General features: G+C 42.8%; 2 protein-coding genes across 7 annotated transcripts in view; both read right to left on the bottom strand.

Moving 5' to 3' along the window:
- Nucleotides 1-777: 777 nt before the first annotated feature.
- On the bottom strand, nucleotides 778-10043 carry ZNF622 (zinc finger protein 622). 4 transcript variants are annotated; one of them, XM_005497968.3, is made up of 7 exons: nucleotides 9894-10043; nucleotides 7189-7797; nucleotides 5080-5334; nucleotides 4173-4335; nucleotides 3310-3422; nucleotides 2218-2361; nucleotides 778-1612 (listed from the first exon to the last, which is right to left on the bottom strand). In XM_005497968.3, the coding sequence occupies exons 2-7, from the start codon at nucleotides 7793-7795 to the stop codon at nucleotides 1485-1487; spliced, it is 1410 nt and encodes a 469-aa protein (XP_005498025.1). In that variant the 5' UTR covers nucleotides 7796-7797; nucleotides 9894-10043; the 3' UTR covers nucleotides 778-1484. The 4 variants fall into 4 exon arrangements, with proteins under 4 accessions (XP_005498025.1, XP_005498026.1, XP_064908696.1 ...); XM_005497969.3 differs by having other exon boundaries at nucleotides 9898-10039; XM_065052624.1 differs by lacking the exon at nucleotides 9894-10043 and adding an exon at nucleotides 9553-9569.
- An 866-nt stretch (nucleotides 10044-10909) lies between these two features.
- RETREG1 (reticulophagy regulator 1) overlaps nucleotides 10910-17143 on the bottom strand; it is a 71613-nt gene continuing 65379 nt past the window's right edge. For all 3 annotated transcript variants that reach the window (XM_065052620.1, XM_065052619.1, XM_005497966.3), the window contains one exon: nucleotides 10910-15213. In XM_065052620.1, coding sequence (XP_064908692.1) covers nucleotides 14702-15213 — 512 coding nt within the window. In that variant the 3' untranslated portion in view covers nucleotides 10910-14701. The remainder of the gene's footprint in view (nucleotides 15214-17143) is intronic.

The raw sequence follows: 17143 nt of genomic DNA, 5'->3' as shown, positions 1-17143 counted from the left end.
AAAAGTAGGAACAACAAAAAAACTTCCAGGGCAGAACTTACTAAAAAGTAAAACCCACCAAACAGAAAAGCAAAACACCATAGACAATCCACACAAGAATACACAGCATGCACCTCCATTGTAAAATGATCACTCTCCTAGGAGTTCTATAAATATGTCGCTCCTTTAGAAATGCTGATATGTCAACAGCACTACTTTTTCTGAACTTGCATCTTAAGAGAGGCTTCAGCAGATTATTTTAAGCAGTCAAAACACAGTGCTAATTGACAAACTTTGCCCTATCACTCCCAGTGACACTACGTACACACCATTCACAGGAGAGGAAGAAAACATTAAAATGGTGCCAATGAAAGCTACTACTAAGGAATCCAGAGTAATCCTAAAACACACAAGTGCAACTTGACTGCACCCAGCTGCAGCTGCCTTCACAAAGAACACACAGGCAGTGATTTTCCCATGGTGTACACTCAGTGCTCAGCACAGTACAGCTCGGGGCTTCAAGAGCCCGCCCACACCTTTCTCTGGAACTGCTAGCACACCTCCTTACGTGAAGGTCAGAAGAACTGGTGAGGTCATGGAAGCGTTTAACATCTGCAACACCAGCACCAACACCTGAGCTGCTGCCTCAGCTCTTTAACAGGCAAGTTTTCTCTCCAACTGCCTGTAACATTTCACATCTCCACTTCAGCCAACACATCTTGGGTCACTTTCCTTCAGCAAGATCAGACAAAACACCAGTACTCAATGGGAACAACAAAAGCTGACATCAACAATAACTTCAGGGTTTTAATCAGGAAATCTTTAACAGATCATCAGAAATTTGTATTGACATTTATGTAAAAGTTAGGGTAATCTTGAGCAGTTTTTAGATTATGAAAATTCATTAAATTCAACATAAAACCATTACACTGTAAATTAGTAATCCAGCCCTGAGCTGGAGCATAAAGCAAGCAGTCATCTTCTGAGGACAACATTAATCCTGGAATTACGTTTTCCATCAGTGTGTTTCCTCAAACAATTCCCACTTAACCTTCCCAGAATCTCTCATCCCACATTTTCACCTCAATAGTGCCAGCCAGAAGTCCTAAATACCCAGTGAACTTACATCTGGCACCACAAGTGAACACCTTCCATACAATCCATCTCAGGCTCTCAGATCCAGCATCCCCTCTTGGCCCCAACCATTTTGCAGAACTGCCCCACAGAAACAGATTGCATAAAGATGGGCAGCAAGACTATGCATGCATCTTTGTTTATAGCCATGACTACTTTGCCACATATTCCATTTAAGATATTTTATTTAAGTTAAGCCAATCATCATTTCACCGGAAGAGACAAACTCCCTGCTCTTCTTCTCACAGACAGGAAGGCACACCAGCATACACATCCTCATTTGGTAGGTCCATTTTAATAACAGAACCCTTGACTCAGAAACCATTAAATCCCCCTTCCCAACACCAGTTGCATGCAGCAATCTTGGGAACTCAAAATCTGACTTGGGCCCGGAAATGCATCTGCTTTGTAGCATTGTTACTCATTCCTGTCTTGAGCATCCACTTTGACTTCATCCTCTGCAGGTACTGCATATCGCGCTTCTGAGCAAAGACTGCCCCTTCAAGGAGAGAGGAGGAAGAGAAAGAGGGATAAATGTCTGTAAGATTACTTACTGCTTAAATGCAAACCAGCTAACCTGTCCACTTAAACCAGCAGTTAGCTGTATGTTTTCCTTCCCATACCACCACACTTCTTTTTGCTTTTCTCTTGGGAAAGGCCATTTCCCTCTATAGACACCCATGACTGTGATCAAGGGAAAAGGTTGTTTTGCATTACAGTGTGTGATTCTTTGATTTCAAAAGCAGATATTAAGCACATCACTGCTCCCCAACTGAAAAAGCATGATTTCTGTTACATTATTAAATAGCAAGAGCAGTGGTTTTGGCAGGCAGAGAAAGGATAAGAGCTTTAGAAACCAACAAATCTCAGAAAGTCACCAAATATTACAAACATAAATGAACTGAAGGGCTGGCACAGAAGCTGTCGTGGATTTTAGACACAAACAGTTTCCTATAACTTATTCTGCTTGGCTCTCAGGAATGAAAGGGATCTGAAAGACAAACCGCTGCACAAAACCCCACAAATGTGAAACAAATTCAACCTAATTGCAGTGATGACATTCTAGAACCTCCTCCTCTGCAAAAACCTCACATTGTCACTTACCTGTCTGACTTGTCCAGCCCAGAGCTCTGTACTGCTGCAATACCCGACCTACTGCTTTCTTATTTTTTGCAACAGCCACCGTTCTTGACAGACCAAAGCGTTGCTTGTAGTATCTCATTAAAGAACGATGACCCACTCTTGCACCTGTTCAGAGGAGGGGTTATCTATTATACATAACAAAGCAGTTTCTGAAATGCAGTAGTCAAGCATATTGTGAAAACGGCAGAAAATCCCTGTATGGAGATATACTTTTAAAAGGCCCAGAACCTGAAAAACTTTAGGACTATTACAAACCAAATGTAATTCCTGTAAGAGGTACTGTGCTGCACTCTACCTTGCTTTTTTTCTTCAAAGAGTGCTGTTGCTCCAGGGAACCGCAGCTCACATAACAAAGGGGCAGTTATCAGAAAAGTTTAATTAGAGGAATGAGCAGAGAGGCAACGCTGTTTCAAGTAACAAGGGTAACTTGCTGACATTCAGGAAATCTTCTGTAACCACACAGCTGGCAGCACTTTTCAGAACGAAAAGCTTGGAGTCCCCTCATGCAAAAACACCAAAACAAAAAATTGCAAGCAAGGGTGTCAAATGCTACATGGGGCAAGAGTAAAGTTGTTTAAATAAATTAATTTTACTGAACTAGTTTACCAAATTAGTTGCCAACTGCCAATCCGAAAAAAAACTGCAGTAGATTACCCAAGTTATAGCCTCTTCAAGTTACACAAAAACAAGACACGGAAACTCTTGGAATATACCATGTGAGTCACAGGTTAAGAAAGATGTAAAGTGGGCAAAAGAATACCCTGCCCCAGTCTACCTATACATTAATGCTGAAGAAGTTGAATTTAGAAAACAACAACGAGTTCCCAGATTGCTTAACTATTTCAGTGTTTTGTATAAAATGACAGACAGGTCTTTAGACTTGGTAGAGAAAATAATGGAAGGTGAGGACAAAACCTCAAAGACACTTAGATGTAAAATAACCTTCTCCCTTTCCAAACAAAAACACTTACCATGATACCCTGTGCTTCAGATAACAGCTGCAGCTATGAGACATACAGAGTAAGTCCATTGTAACACAAATCCTACACCTACCCGAAGGAAGGATCAGCTCCATGGTCTCATCATCATAATCCAACTCTCTCTCTGCTGAGCGCTCTCCAGGTACCTCCACATCTTCCCCATCCTTGTGATCAGGGTAACTGCTCCTGTGGAAGAGTAGCAGGACGTGGTTTATACACAGCTACCCAGACCCACTGCACAAAAGAACCGCCATGCACAGCTACAGCAAGCCACAATCACTGTCATGTTTCACCTGCCTTGGTTTGAGAGTTCTTCCCAGTAGCAGCCTGCCCGGAACAGAGGCTGAAGATCACCATTCCTCCACCCAGTTCTATAACCCACCACGGTTCTGCAGTGATTATGGTGAAAAGCCACCACCATGTAGCCCACCAGCTCTGCGCAGCTACCAAACAAGCATTCTCAGAAGCTCCACTAAATCCAATTATCACCGTAACAGAATAACATGTATTTCTGACCAAAACAAGCACAGTTTAGGATAAATTACAGGAAGTTCATCAAGTGGCCTCTAAATCACAGCAGTCCTTTTTAACTCCAGCTACTTTTAAAAAATCCACAGTAGGTATTAAGCTTACAATCTGCCTAAAAGGTAATGGAAGAGATAGTTATGCTGGTGCAATGAAATCTATACTTGGTAACAGCAAACATACCAAACAGATTTCAATACATTTTCATGTAGGACTGGTATTAGTGACCACAGGAGAAGAAAACCAATCATGTTACGTTTATCTAGAAAAGTGGTAAACCAGCTATACAAAATAAGCATCAGAACCAGAAACAGGACTAAATTTTAAGAATTAATAATAGTTTCTGATGTAATGTTCAACTGTCCTTTTTTTGTCCCCATCTGCGCTCCATTCAAAGGAAAGCATCCTCACCTGAAATCATAGAAGTCTGCAAATTCCAGAGCAGCATCTCCGTCTGTGAAGAGTTTGCAGTGGCTTTTGTCATTCATGTGAGCCTGTACTGCTTCTGTAGAGTAGAACGATTTCCCTTTTTCATTGCACCAGATACAGATTTTCCCAACACCAACTTTCTCTCCTGCAGAAAACATTGACATTTACATTGGTTGGAACAGAGCCTCCCAGTCAATAATTAACAATTCTGTGATGTAGACTTCCCAGCTTGAAGGCAGAGAGACCAAGTAAGAGCCTTGAGACCCTCATTTCCAGAAAAGCCCTGCTGCTCCTATGCCTTGACCATACGGCTCTATCAGGGACAAGACTGTGCATTTAAAGATTGCATAGGACAAGGTATGGATCATTATGTATTCTCAAAAAATGTCATACTTCTGACACAGTTTTCTGTCCAATACTCCAAAATTATTTAATTCCCATCATTAGTTGTACACTTCAAGGGAGTTATATTTTTTCCTAGCTTTTATCTCTCTCACAAGTACTGCAAACCAATGACACAAACACATGACTCATTAGTAGGATAAGACAGTTCATATGGACATATCAGTAATAGAGTTTTGTCCTAGATTTCATGTTAGCTGAACAACTTTCTCAAAATTAGAAAACTACGTGAGACCTACAGAGTCCATGACCACATGTTTGCACAGTGGGTTCTCTCTCTCTGGAAAGCCTATGGTCATGTCCATGGTCAAAATGCTGAACTACACAGCAAACATATTTTACACACATACACACCCCCCCCCCCCCCAAACCCAACAAAACACCAACACCTTTTAAGTCATATCCAAGTGAAAACAAGCAGTAAGAGCATATAATTATCTTGATATAAAAAAAAAAAAAAAAAAAAGGAGAACAATTACAGGCATACCCAGGTATGCAATTAGTCCTCTGAGATCTACAAGGTACTCTATGTCTGGAATGAAGAAACTGTGAACTTTCGTCATATGGGCCACATTTTTTGTGAGAGATCTTGAATGGTGAAGACAGAACAAGCAGTCCGTGACTGGTATGGCCCCAACAGCAGGAGTGCTTTCAGCTTCCGCCTGCTCCTCCTCTTCTTCTCCCACACTTTCCATCTCTTCTTCAGAGCCCAAGTCTTCATCAGAATCCACATCTTCCCAGTCTTTCAAAGGAGGTTTAAAAAAAAAAGAATTGTACGATTACTTTTCCCAAGCAAAACAAGTCCCAATTAAGTTAGAAATTTTCTGTTCTCAGAGCTAAGTGCCACACAGTCACTTCCAGGTGCAAGAATATATCATTGCCCGTAAAACATGTTTCTTTGTAATATGCACAGCAAAGCTCAAGTCTGCTCATAAAAAAATTGGCAGATTCAATACCTGCCCCCCTCCTCCATTTTTCTTAACTATTAACATTTCATTGCTGTCTTGAAGCCTTAAACTTAATTCACCACAGGAACAGTTACATGGCTCATTAAAAACAATTCAACTCTGTCAGAATCATGAAAATATTCATTTGCAGCAGTGAGGGAAAACACACTCCTGTTCACACATTCATCTTTAACAATAGAGGACAACAAAGCCAACTGTCACAAATATACTATGTTATATGTTAGCATATACCAAGATATACTAACAATTTTACACATTGCAAGATTACTGCAGAGCTCATTAATGGACCAGTAATCTGATTATACTGCTAGAGGGGTCCAGAAATCTTTTTTAAGGGGTTCAGATCTGGGCTGCGAGCATCTCCCCGTCCTCTACTCCTGCTGGTCCCCTTCCAACTGCGATGCCCACAGAGTGTGAGAGAGCAGGGAACATGGTGCTCCCCAGTGCTGTAGGCTGCTCATTCAAGATCTTTGCTGTAGGACGTAGTTTAATAATTTTAACAGTCTGACATTGAATTAACAGAACACGTGCAAAACGTTCCTGGGCAAACACTTAAAAGGAAAATTAACATTCAGAAACCTATCAAGATTTTGGCATTACAGTTTATGACTAACACATTAATACAAAACAGGTGCAAGCTTGTTCCTTCTTTAGATGTTAAGATGCATGTTCAGAGGTATATGTTTCTTCTACTCTAGAAGAGATTCCCTGAACTGCAACTGACACTTCTCTAGCATAAAACTGCTGTAACAGATGTAATAATGGTTTCAGTAATGAAGCTGGCACAGTAGGGTCCCACTTCATTCACACCTGCCCCCTTGCTGCAGTTTAACTACCCCATTCAACTGCTCCAACAGATGCGTTTGGAGCTGCACTGTAAACTACAGAACTGAAAACATCAAGGTTAAAAATAAGACTTCTGCAGGAATTCTGAAGCTCTGATCTTTTCAGAGGATTTGATACATTATGTGTAAAAAATATGTTGTTAATTTATTAATGTAACTCCAGTGCCAAGAAAGGCTGACCTCCAACAAGGACCTCCATGCACACAAGTGGTGAGGGTGAAGAAGCAGGAACGGGCAGTTGGGGTGGCAACTCTTAAGCCAATTTTACTATAGAGGCCAATATGATGAGAAGCTGTGCCACAGAGTGTCAGCCTATGGAGAAAACCTTCTCCTCTGCTCCTGATGGGCAGAGAAAAACAAAAACAAACCACTCCCACCTCCCATCAGAGCAGTAAAGTGATTTATGGGACAACAGCACAAGATCATGATTGGATTTTTGTTCACCTATTTTTCAGAAGCAGTTTCAGCGTAACCTGTTATGTTGGCTTCCCTTAAAGGAAACTTCTCTTGGAATTTTATGTGGGAAATAGTGCTCATATTAGTAACTGTAGAGGCAACCTTCACATGCATTAGTATTTTGTGCAGCTGGTAGTTCAGACACTAACACAGAGACCTTGACTGCAAGTTTAACTCCTTTGTTAAGCTGCAAATTTAATCAACAGGAAGACTTTTAATGATGGAAAATGCTGTACTACTACAGAAACAGAAGGAGGCTTTTACATAAAACCAACTACTACACAGCTTGCCCCAAGCTGTCTCTTGTCAGTATGCTTATTGCCTTACCTTCTTCCATATCCTCTTCTTCCTCTGCCTGTTCTTTGGCCAACTTCTTTGCTTGCTGTTCAAACCACTGTAGCCGTGGAGGTTTTTCCCATCGTTCCCTACTCTGTGGTAAGCTGGCGCTTCCCATAGAAGCTGGAGAGCTACTTGCATCACTAGGAGGTAAAGGCGTCTTCTTCGGTGAGGAAGATGGCTGAGCTCTGATGGCTTGCTGAATAGCTGCATTCATTTCATCTTTGTTTACGCCCTCTGGGGCCAGCCCCTTTTCCAGGTTCTTTTCATTTAATATTTTCACCTTCTTGCTGACAGCTTGGACAGCTTTCTTCTCCAGCTCCAGGTGCTTCTTGGACTTCAAGTGATTCTCATAGGCATTGAAGGTGGAGAATCTCTTGCTGCAAACCGTGCAGTAAGTGGCAGTGACTTTGTTCTGCTCCTCTGCTACTGCTCTCTGTGCTAGGACTCTCTCTTGGAAATTCTCAGCAGTGACGGGAGGCATGTCAGCAACCTTACGCTTCAGGTTGTATCTATGCCAGTCAGTTTTGTAATGGGCACGCTGAATGTCAGCATCCTTGAAAGCCACACGGCAAGTAATACAAGTGTAGGTTGCCATTCCTAGAAAGTAGAAAAAAAAATAATAATCATGCTGACAAAGGTAAGTAACAGCCACAAAAAACCCCAAATACACCAACCTGACAGAAGCCACGTAAGGCAGCATAAGGCATAGAGTTCTTGTACAGAATTAAGTTCAGTAAACACCAGCATTAGCAAACAGCACTAGAAGGAGCAAAATAAGAGAATATAAAAGACTGATTCTGTTATCAGAGATCACTCATACTGCAGCACCTCTGAGCACCCTAGCTCTGGACCCAGCACCCACCGTGCTTGCCATGGCTCAGACACATGACAAGAGGGTTCCCAGCTGTAGCAGCGGTGCTTCCAAAGCTCAGCACTTTTTACTGAAGATCAGAAACTAAAAATTCTTATCAAACTCATGTTCTGCCAACTACAGGCTTTTGAAGAGACTAGTGATTGCTCCAAAATAAGGGTAAAAGGGAAATCCTGCTTTCACGCTTATTTTCCATTTTCCGCAGCCTTACCAGATGAGGAAAAAAAAGTTACTGCATTTAAAAGTAAACCCCTCTCGACTATTTTATAGTAGTGCATGTACTGTCAGCAACACTTTCTCTCACAGAACTGTTAGCCTGGAGATGCAGTCAGTCATGCCCAGAACTAGCACTTGAAGGCACTGTTGCCCCCAGTCTTCGTCCACTTCCCACCATCCAGCTGAGCTGTGTTACTGGGGCTGTCACAGGACAACTGGAGGGCAGTGACCTATCACTGATGCTGTCCTTTCCAAAGCCACACATTTCCTTCCTTTTCAGTGCTCAATGAAACTTAACTTTTTTTTAAACAAAGTTGACGGACTCTCTTGAACACTCCAAAAGCAAAGACCAAAAAAGCACGTTCTAAACGGAGACCACTGAAGCCACCTCTGTCTTTCAACTAATTTAGAAAAACTACAGTTTAATCTGGAAAAAAATAAAGAAATAATACACCAGGAGGAGGCGGTCTGAAAGCAGGTAAACAGCAGCTACCAATTGGGAGAAGCAGCGGTGAAAGACACAAATATATAGGCAAAGAGTTGAAAGGTCCTTTATGAAACACTCATTCCCCGGTAGAACTGGGCTCCTAACTAAGTGCTGGTGCTATCTGTATTTCCATAGTGTCAAAAATACATTAAGAGAAAATGATGGCCATACCATTTTATTGGAAATACTACAGGCAACCATTCAGTGTAAGAGATGTTTATTGTTTCAGAGCAAAATGTATTCTCTGCCCACTGAAAGATCTCAGTTGCTCTCTGAAGCGTTTCTCTCCCACCTGCAGATCCCCCTGTCCCTCTCCTGGCTCAAACACGTATTTTACTGCCATAAACCAACTGATTCAAAGTCTCATTTGTTGTAAACCATTAAAACCTTACAGAAACCTCAGGACAGAACAGTTTGACACAGTCTATTATAGGTAGGCAGTAACTACACACTAGATTACCCTGGAGGTGATTAAAAAAGAAGGCCCCAAAAAACAGATAAAAAGAGGTAGAAAACTGAGAGGATCAAAACCCATAAACCCTCATAGCTGACTAGTGAGTAGAGAAATAATGTCTACAATTCAAGGTCCACAAAACAGAAGAAGCACCTGCAGAATCCTGCGTGGTGACGCCAACACCTCTCACTGCGCTTTCCCCCGCCATTCGAACCCACAACAAACCCCAGACGCTCACAGGCCTTTGGCCCAAGACACGGCCGAGTCCTTCCAGAAAAACGTAGTTCTCCCCACAGGGTCTTGATTATGGTTGATTTTACCTACTTGTGTTTGAACTTAAACTGAGCCGATCCCCATGAGGCTGAGACAAGACAGAAAGGCCTCACTGACAGGCGGGTGCTTATTACAGGGGCACCAGATGTGACAGCACAACTTAAACCCAGGAAATAACATAAAATAAAGCACAGGACGTGGCGGAGGAGGCGGAAGCCGCGAGCCCTCGGGCCTGTGACTCAGACCGGGCTCACAGAGAGACCAACCGGCACCCCGGGCCCCGCAGCCCACCCGCCGCGGCCTCGTCCTCCCGCCGCCCCCGGGGGCGCACAGCCGTCCCGCCCCGAGCAGCGCCCCGCCCGCCCCGCCGCCAGGCCCCGGCGGACACGCACCCACCGCCCGTGAGGCGAAGGTTCTCCGAGTACCGCTGCCGGCGAGGCCCGAACAGGAAGACGCCGCACAGCACCAGGCAGGAAGGGAGAGGCCGCTTTTTCCGGCAAGGATGGCCCGCCCCCTGGCGGCCCGGAGGCCCCGCGGAGCGCCCTGGGCGCCCCGCCCCGGCCGTAAGGCGACACCTCCCGCCGCTCCTGCGGGACTGGGGCGTTTGTTCGGTGCCAACTCACGTCGGGGTGAGAATGGGAGTCATAGAATCATAGAGTAGTTTGGATTGGAAGGGACCTTCAAAGGTCATCTAGTCCAGCCCCCTGCAATGAGCAGGGACATCTTCAACTAGATCAGGTTGCTCAGAGCCCCGTCCAGCCTGGCCTGGAATGTCTGCAGGGATGGGGCATCTACCACCTCTCTGGGCAACATGGGCCAGTGTTTCACCACCGTCATTGTAAAAATTTTCTTCCTCATGTCTGGCCTGAATCTCCCCTCCTATAGTTTTTTAAAACCATTACCCCTTGTCTTATTGTAACAGGCCCTGATAAAGAGTCTGTCCCCATCCTTCTTATAGGTCTCTTTTGAGTACTGAAAGGCCCCAATAAGATTTCCCTGGAGCCTTCTCTTCTGCAGGCTGAACAACCCCAAATCTCTCAGCCTGTCCTCACAGCAGAGCTGTTCCAGCCCTCTGATCATTTTCGTGACCTTCTCTGCCCCCTCTCTGACAGGTCCATGTCTCTCCTGCACTGAGGGCTCCAGAGCTGGACACAGGACTCCAGGTGGGGTCTCACCAGAGCAGAGCAGAGGGGCAGAGTCACCTCCCTCCACCTGCTGGCCACACTCCTTTTGATGCAGCCCAAGACACGATTGGCCTCTGGGCTGCAAGTGCACATTGCTGGCTCATGTCCAGTCTCTCATCTCCCAGCACCCCCAAGTCTTTCTCGTTCTCATCAATGAAGAGGGTTTTTTTGTTGTTGTGGGTTTATTTTTCCCTATTTTGGGAACAAACTACCATTAGATACGGTGAAAGATAAAAACTAACACGTATTTATTAAATGGTTTTACAAACAATCAATATAATAATTCAATGTTTACAAAATAGTAATCAGGCTCGGTAAAGTGCTGCAAAATATTTTAAATAAAGACATTTTGTAATTTTCCAGTTTCTGGTTACCCGGACAGGTGGTGGTTACAGACTGTTACGCTGCTCGTGTGCTGAGAACAGACATGGAGACTACAGAGAGTTTGTTCAGAAGGCTGAAACAGTCTGGAAAAAGTGCAAAACGAACAAAAAAACAAGTAAAACAAGTATTTCTTCAAAACCTATTACTTTGGGTTAAAATTATCTCCCCTCCTCTGCATAGAATGTTCTGTTTTTTCCACAAACAAACTGAAGAATTGCAAGTAGATACGTGGTACATACACATGAAAAGCCCTGCGTGCTATAAATGGGTGCTTTTACACTGGATTTGGCACACCTAAGGCCACTGACCAAACGGCCATCACGTCTGTCACTAAGGGAAGGGGAAATTTTCAGAGTACAAAGGACAGAACTGCATCCCACAGGCCCTGTCCTAACACACGTTGCTTTCTTCCAGCGGGGGGGTGTGAAGCAGCCCCTGCGAGGCTCGGGAGGGCGAGCGCTTCAGCCGCGCTACTGCAAAAACACGTGGCATCCTCCATTTCCTACCAGGTAAGAGCGCACGAGATAACGCCGGCAGCACCGATCCCATGGCAAGATCACACCCCGCGTTACCCCATGGGCACTTTCTCATGTGTCCACACTCCAGTGACGCCCTCCACACTGTCCCTACCGCCTTAGACTGGACACTGCATGCAAACAGGCTTTCCACAGAACAAATGTTCATTGCAAAGCTACATGCTGCCTCATACTCGCTCTTCTTCTCTCTGCATATGCAGATTGGGAAGATGGGAAGGTGACAACAGTGCTTGGTAGGAAACACGCTGCGTTGTGACAGGAAATTTTAAGTAACTGTTCTTTTGTGGCTGCTGTTAAATACAGTGAAATGACAATTTCTCGAGGGATTTTCAACTGAAGGCAGCGTGGGAGTGATCTCACAAAGGAGATAAATGTTTTCTTTGTGTTTTGCTGTCAAACTGCTGGCAGTGGAATGTATGGTGTCCGAGAAAAGTGTTTCTTACATGCATTTGTCTGGGAGGGAAGAGGTAATTTCCTGAAGAGAACTAAGCATCTTTCCACTACCTGAGGAAGAATATTAAATGTTACAGAATTACCTTCTTCCCATGACACGGTATTTAAGGGCTTGAATGTAATCGACTACCATGAGAACAGAAAAATAAAATTCTAAAGACACTCAGATAAGCAATTATGTCCCTAAACTTTAGTGATTTGCTTGTTCAAGTTTTGCTTTGTTTTTCTTCCTGGAAAAAAAAAAAATAATTGCTGGAGAAAAATCAATCTGTTTTTCTATCTTGAAACCAGAAAATGGATCATGTACAAAAAGTCGAAGAAACTCCTCCAGCTCCTTTTCTTGCTTGATCTAATCTATTACTCTAGAAGAGCTCCCCTGCGTTACGTACTCTTATAGCCACAAGTACTCTTTGTAAAACAACGATAAAGTGCACGCTGTTACAATGCCACCACCGAGAGCCAGCTCGTCTGTCCCATCAACACGCTGCTGAGAAGCCCGTGGAGGATGGACGGCTCCCTCCCGCCTCCCCCCACCCCGCAGCCTGGTTCCCCTCCTGGCACCAGTGCTCCTGTACAAGGGAGCACACAGGTGTTTGGGCGTCCTAACAAGTTTCATCAGCAGCTTGGAAGTTGTTCTAACTGTATAGATTGTCCTAAACACGCAGCAAGGAAACAAGACTTTTCACTCATCAGAGAAATTTAAGTGCCCTTTAAACTTAATGATTTCCCAGCAAAAGCATCTTTTATTTTTGTCCGTGGGTTTTGTGGTAGTTTTGGGTTTTGGGTTTTTGTTTCTTTGTTTTCCAAATGCAAAGGACAGGCTGGCGGAAGCTAAAAAGGAAACTTAGATACCAATGCTGTGGGAGTGATATGGCCATGGTTTTTTAATCATTTCCAGAAACTCGCTTTTAATGTTAAGATGTTGTAATTTCAAAAGCTGCATCTTGTGGGATCTATAACCATCATCCACTTGCTTCATAATGGATTTGATAATGAAGGCACAGGCTCACTTTTTTACCAGTAAAGGACAGCAAACACAGTCAATAATGCATTACTGACACAAAAGCACAAGCAACAATAAAGCTAGTGTTAAAAATTCTCCCCATCTTTTCTTTCGCTACATTGTTTTTGGCCATTTGCCTATTCTTTTCACCTCAAAAGCAAAAAAAAAAAAAAAAAAGAGTTAACTTTAAACACAGGTTTACCTACACATATATGTTGGTGAGAGATTTTTATAATCTGTTGCTGTATTTTGTGAGGGTCCTAGATGACAGTATTCACCTCTTCAAATGCCAGCAAATGGAAAATCACTTGAGTAGTAGTAGTAGCAGCTGACATGGTCCCTCAACTTTGCTAACGGTTTACATCACATTAAAAAAAACCCTAGCGTTACTTCTTCCTATTTCTTTGATTACTATTGCTTGGTATTGCAATTTGGTTTTGTCACGGGTGAGCAAAAAAGCCCTAGAAAAAATTAAATAAGTTACCTGCTTAAGACCCCAAGGCACAGACTCAGCATGTGTGGAGTTTAAACTGGCAAATAACTGAAACAAGCTCTTTTCTGTTTGTTTTAAATTACATGCCAAGAAGAAGATTCTGAGCGTCTTCTGTAGCATATGACCTCATCAAATACTTTTAAGTACCTTAAAATATTCAGCTTGCAATACAACTTTAGTTGCAAGTCATGGCAGCTGGCCGGGGGAAAATAAAACAAAACCCACAGAATCTTGAATTAAGGAAGTGACACCTAAAAAAAGCCTTTTTTTTACTTTTTTTTTTAAACCTCTAACCTCTATTCCAAACAATAACTACCCTCCCCTGCTCCCAGAAAGATTGTTCAGTTTACATGATATTAACTCTTAAATATAAGAAATGTGTTGGCTGACTTCACACAGGCAATACTGCCCAGGACCAGACTCTATCAAGGACCGCAGCAGGTGGTCAGTCTAACCGCATGCCACTTTACAACTCTACAAGCCTAAAACAGCAAAAAAACTTGGAAATGCATCACCATATCCAAAACAATTCAAAGGTTTTAAGTATGAAATCAAGTTCTTCGATAGTGTTGCACACATTTTTAAACTAGATTTGTGCTGGTTAATGTGTTTCATATATAGTAGATGCACTACACATAATGCTAACTGCAGGGATTCATACTTCTCGGTACGATTGGCGGAGGTGAGATTTAGTTAATCTCATTGCAGTCCTCTCGTAACTTGCTCTTGCCATGTGAATCGCTAATTGTATTACATGGTTGGCAACCAGGAGTAAATAAACTGCTGATGTTGAATATTTGGCTCAGGACCCCAAAATACATGGTTGGCAAAAAGATTAAAAAAACCCTCCCCCATCTCTTTTGAACAAGTGACCTTCAACACTCATCTGCAACCAAACAGTGGATAGATAATTCATTTCCATGCTATTACACTGAGGTATAACTACCAGAAACATTAAGCTACCAGTATCAGCTGATATTTATCCAGTTAATTCACTCTGCATAAGGGAAATTATTACAACACATCTAAAGTGATAGTTAAAGCTTACAGCTCAGAATTTTCCTTTTTTTTTTTTTTTTTCCTTTTTTGCATTTGATTTTTTTGTGTGTGTTTTATTTCTTTTATGTTACCAGCTGCAATTTCCAGGTTAATGACTTCCAAGCAGATTTGAAAGGAAGCCTGAAGATTTCTTCTTTTCCTGGGATTCTGCCTCTTGGCCTTGTGAAAGTCCCAATTCTTTCTCAATCTGCTCAAGCTCAGACTGGTCAAGCAGTTCAAAATCGTCAGCTTCCTCCGTGTCTGTCTCCTCGCTCAAACTGGGCGCTGCCTGTGAGGGAGCTTGCTGTGCTGACTGCAACTGGTCTTTGATGGCCGCAGACACCGCAGCTGCGATGACATCCCCAGCAATCCCGCTCATTAAATTAAAGGTTTGGTCACTGGTCAAAGGCAAGGAGAGCCCTGCAGTGGACGGTCTCTCTTTGCTCTGTCTGGAAGGATGATCCACCTGGAAATATGGTTGTTCGTTTTTTCGCTTTTGCTGGATGGGCACACCAATGCTCGAGTCATCGTCATCATTTGTTCCGGCACCATTTTCTAAAGAGGGAAATTCTGAAAGATCTCTAGCGAAAGCTTCTTCATGATCGCTAGGTCGGTCTAAATCTGTTGCAGGATGAACAGAAGGAAACAGCGTTAGCAAACACAAAACTCTTCTCCAATACAGCAGCCAAATGTAAAAATGCAATTAGTAGGCTTTTCTTCAAATACATTTACTAATCCAGAGTCTAGGAGGCCTTCCATAGTCTTAATGCAGAGGAGCTTTGTGTTATGTCTAAAATAAAATGGTTTTGAGGTCATGAACCTACTACCACAAGTCACCTACTATCACAACCTAACCCAGAAAACTATTTGAGGACAATGTCTTTTTAAAATGGTATCCAGCTGTGAATGAAACAGATGCAAATCTTCAGCACAACCAGTTCTAAATATACCAGCCACATGCAGTCATAAAATGTATAATGTCACAACAGGTCTTTAAACATTTCTCTTCACAATATATATAAGTTAAAAACATGTAAGTGTGTATGAAACTATGACAAGCTTTTACAACACTTGTAGAATAAAAAAAATAATGTTTAAACAAAAATATAAAACCAAAGTAAAGACATAGTTGATAACTTTTTCCTTTCTTGGTCAATGTTTATTTTAAATAGGAAACAGAAAATGGAAATTCTACAGATGACTAGGACAGTTTCACATCTTCAGGAAGATAAAAAGCAGAATGTAAATGAATAAAAATTAGATTTTAATGACTGCATTAATGGCATGATATTTGTTATTATAAATGTGTAAAATATACTGACCATAGTACATGACATGTGGAAGAGGCCTAAATGAGCCTAAGGAAATATTTTGATCTAGTATTTGAATGGGAAGGTAAAAAATAATCAGTTAGAACTTACTTCCTATGAAAAAGAGCAATAGAAGCATTCATAAGGGACAAGGAAATGAATCCTAAAAATGTCTGGTACACCATTTTCGCCATTTTCTTTACGAAAAACAGGCTGGGGAGGTAAGGAGGTATGAGGAGGTTGTGCTGTATGCAGAGTGGTGGCTCAAATGGACAGAGGTTTGAGAGGAGATGAGCCAGACCTTGGACGCATCCCACCTGGTGTTGCGCTTGTGTGTATGTCCCATTTGCCGAAATGCTCCGCAGGGGGAGAGGAGTGGATGTTGTTTACTTTTCACTTGGCAAGGCCTCTAAGGCAGTTTCCCACATCTCCCTTACAGCCAAGTCGGTGAGTGAACTGGGTAAGTGAACTGTAAGGTGGGTGGAAAATTGGCTGGACTGCCAGGGTCCAAGGGCTGTGGTCAGTGATACAAGGTCCAACTGGAGGCTGGTTATTAGTGGTGTCTCTCAAAGGTACGGAAGCCAAGACTGTTCAATGTTTTTATTAATGACTTGGATGACAGGATGGAGCGCATTCTCAGCAAGTTCAAGGGCAGAAGGGAACTGTTCTGGGGCAGGTGTATTTGATATTCTGGAGGGCTGGGTGCCCTTGGAGAGACCAAAAGGCTGGAGAAGTGAATAGGCTGAAAAGGAACATTATGAAATTCAACAAAAGCAAATGTGAAGTCTTGCATCTGGGATGAAATAACCTGTGCAGCAGTACAGACTGGAGGCAGTGAGACAGAAAGCAGCTTTCAAGAAAAAGACCTGTGGACAGCAGGTCAATGGTATGCCTTTGCAGCAAAGGCGGCCAACCATACACTGAGCTGTACTAGCAAGAGCGAAGACATAAAGTCAATGGAAGGGATTCTTCCCCTCTATTCAGCACCTAAAAGTGCACATACTTTATCCAGTTATGACCTCTCCAGTACAAGAAAGACAATGAAAGACTGGAATGAGTCCCGTGAAGAGTCAGCATGGTTATTAGGAGTCTGAAGAACATGACATATGAGGAGATGCTGAGAGAATTGGCTTTGCTCAGCCTTAAGAGAAGGTGGCAAAGGGAGGAATCACACCATTGTCTTTACCTAATGCAAAGGCATAGAGAAGATAGGGCCTCACTCTTCTTAAAGGTGCACAGTG

This window comes from Columba livia, chromosome 2 (assembly GCF_036013475.1).
Source record: "Columba livia isolate bColLiv1 breed racing homer chromosome 2, bColLiv1.pat.W.v2, whole genome shotgun sequence".
NCBI lineage: Eukaryota > Metazoa > Chordata > Aves > Columbiformes > Columbidae > Columba > Columba livia.
The sequence above is the reverse complement of the archived record's forward strand: the minus strand, read 5'-3'. Positions and strand labels throughout refer to the sequence as shown.

Bases quoted from the DNA above. Each gene is read 5' to 3' on its own strand.
- ZNF622 (XM_005497968.3), bottom strand. From the start codon at position 7,795: ATGGCAACCTACACTTGTATTACTTGCCGTGTGGCTTTCAAGGATGCT. The intron at 4,336-5,079 runs GTATGCCTGTAA...TGTTTTCTGCAG, and splicing joins AGGACTAATTGCATACCTGG to GAGAGAAAGTTGGTGTTGGG. The intron at 2,362-3,309 runs GTAGGTGTAGGA...TCCTCTGAACAG, and splicing joins GGAGCTGATCCTTCCTTCGG to GTGCAAGAGTGGGTCATCGT.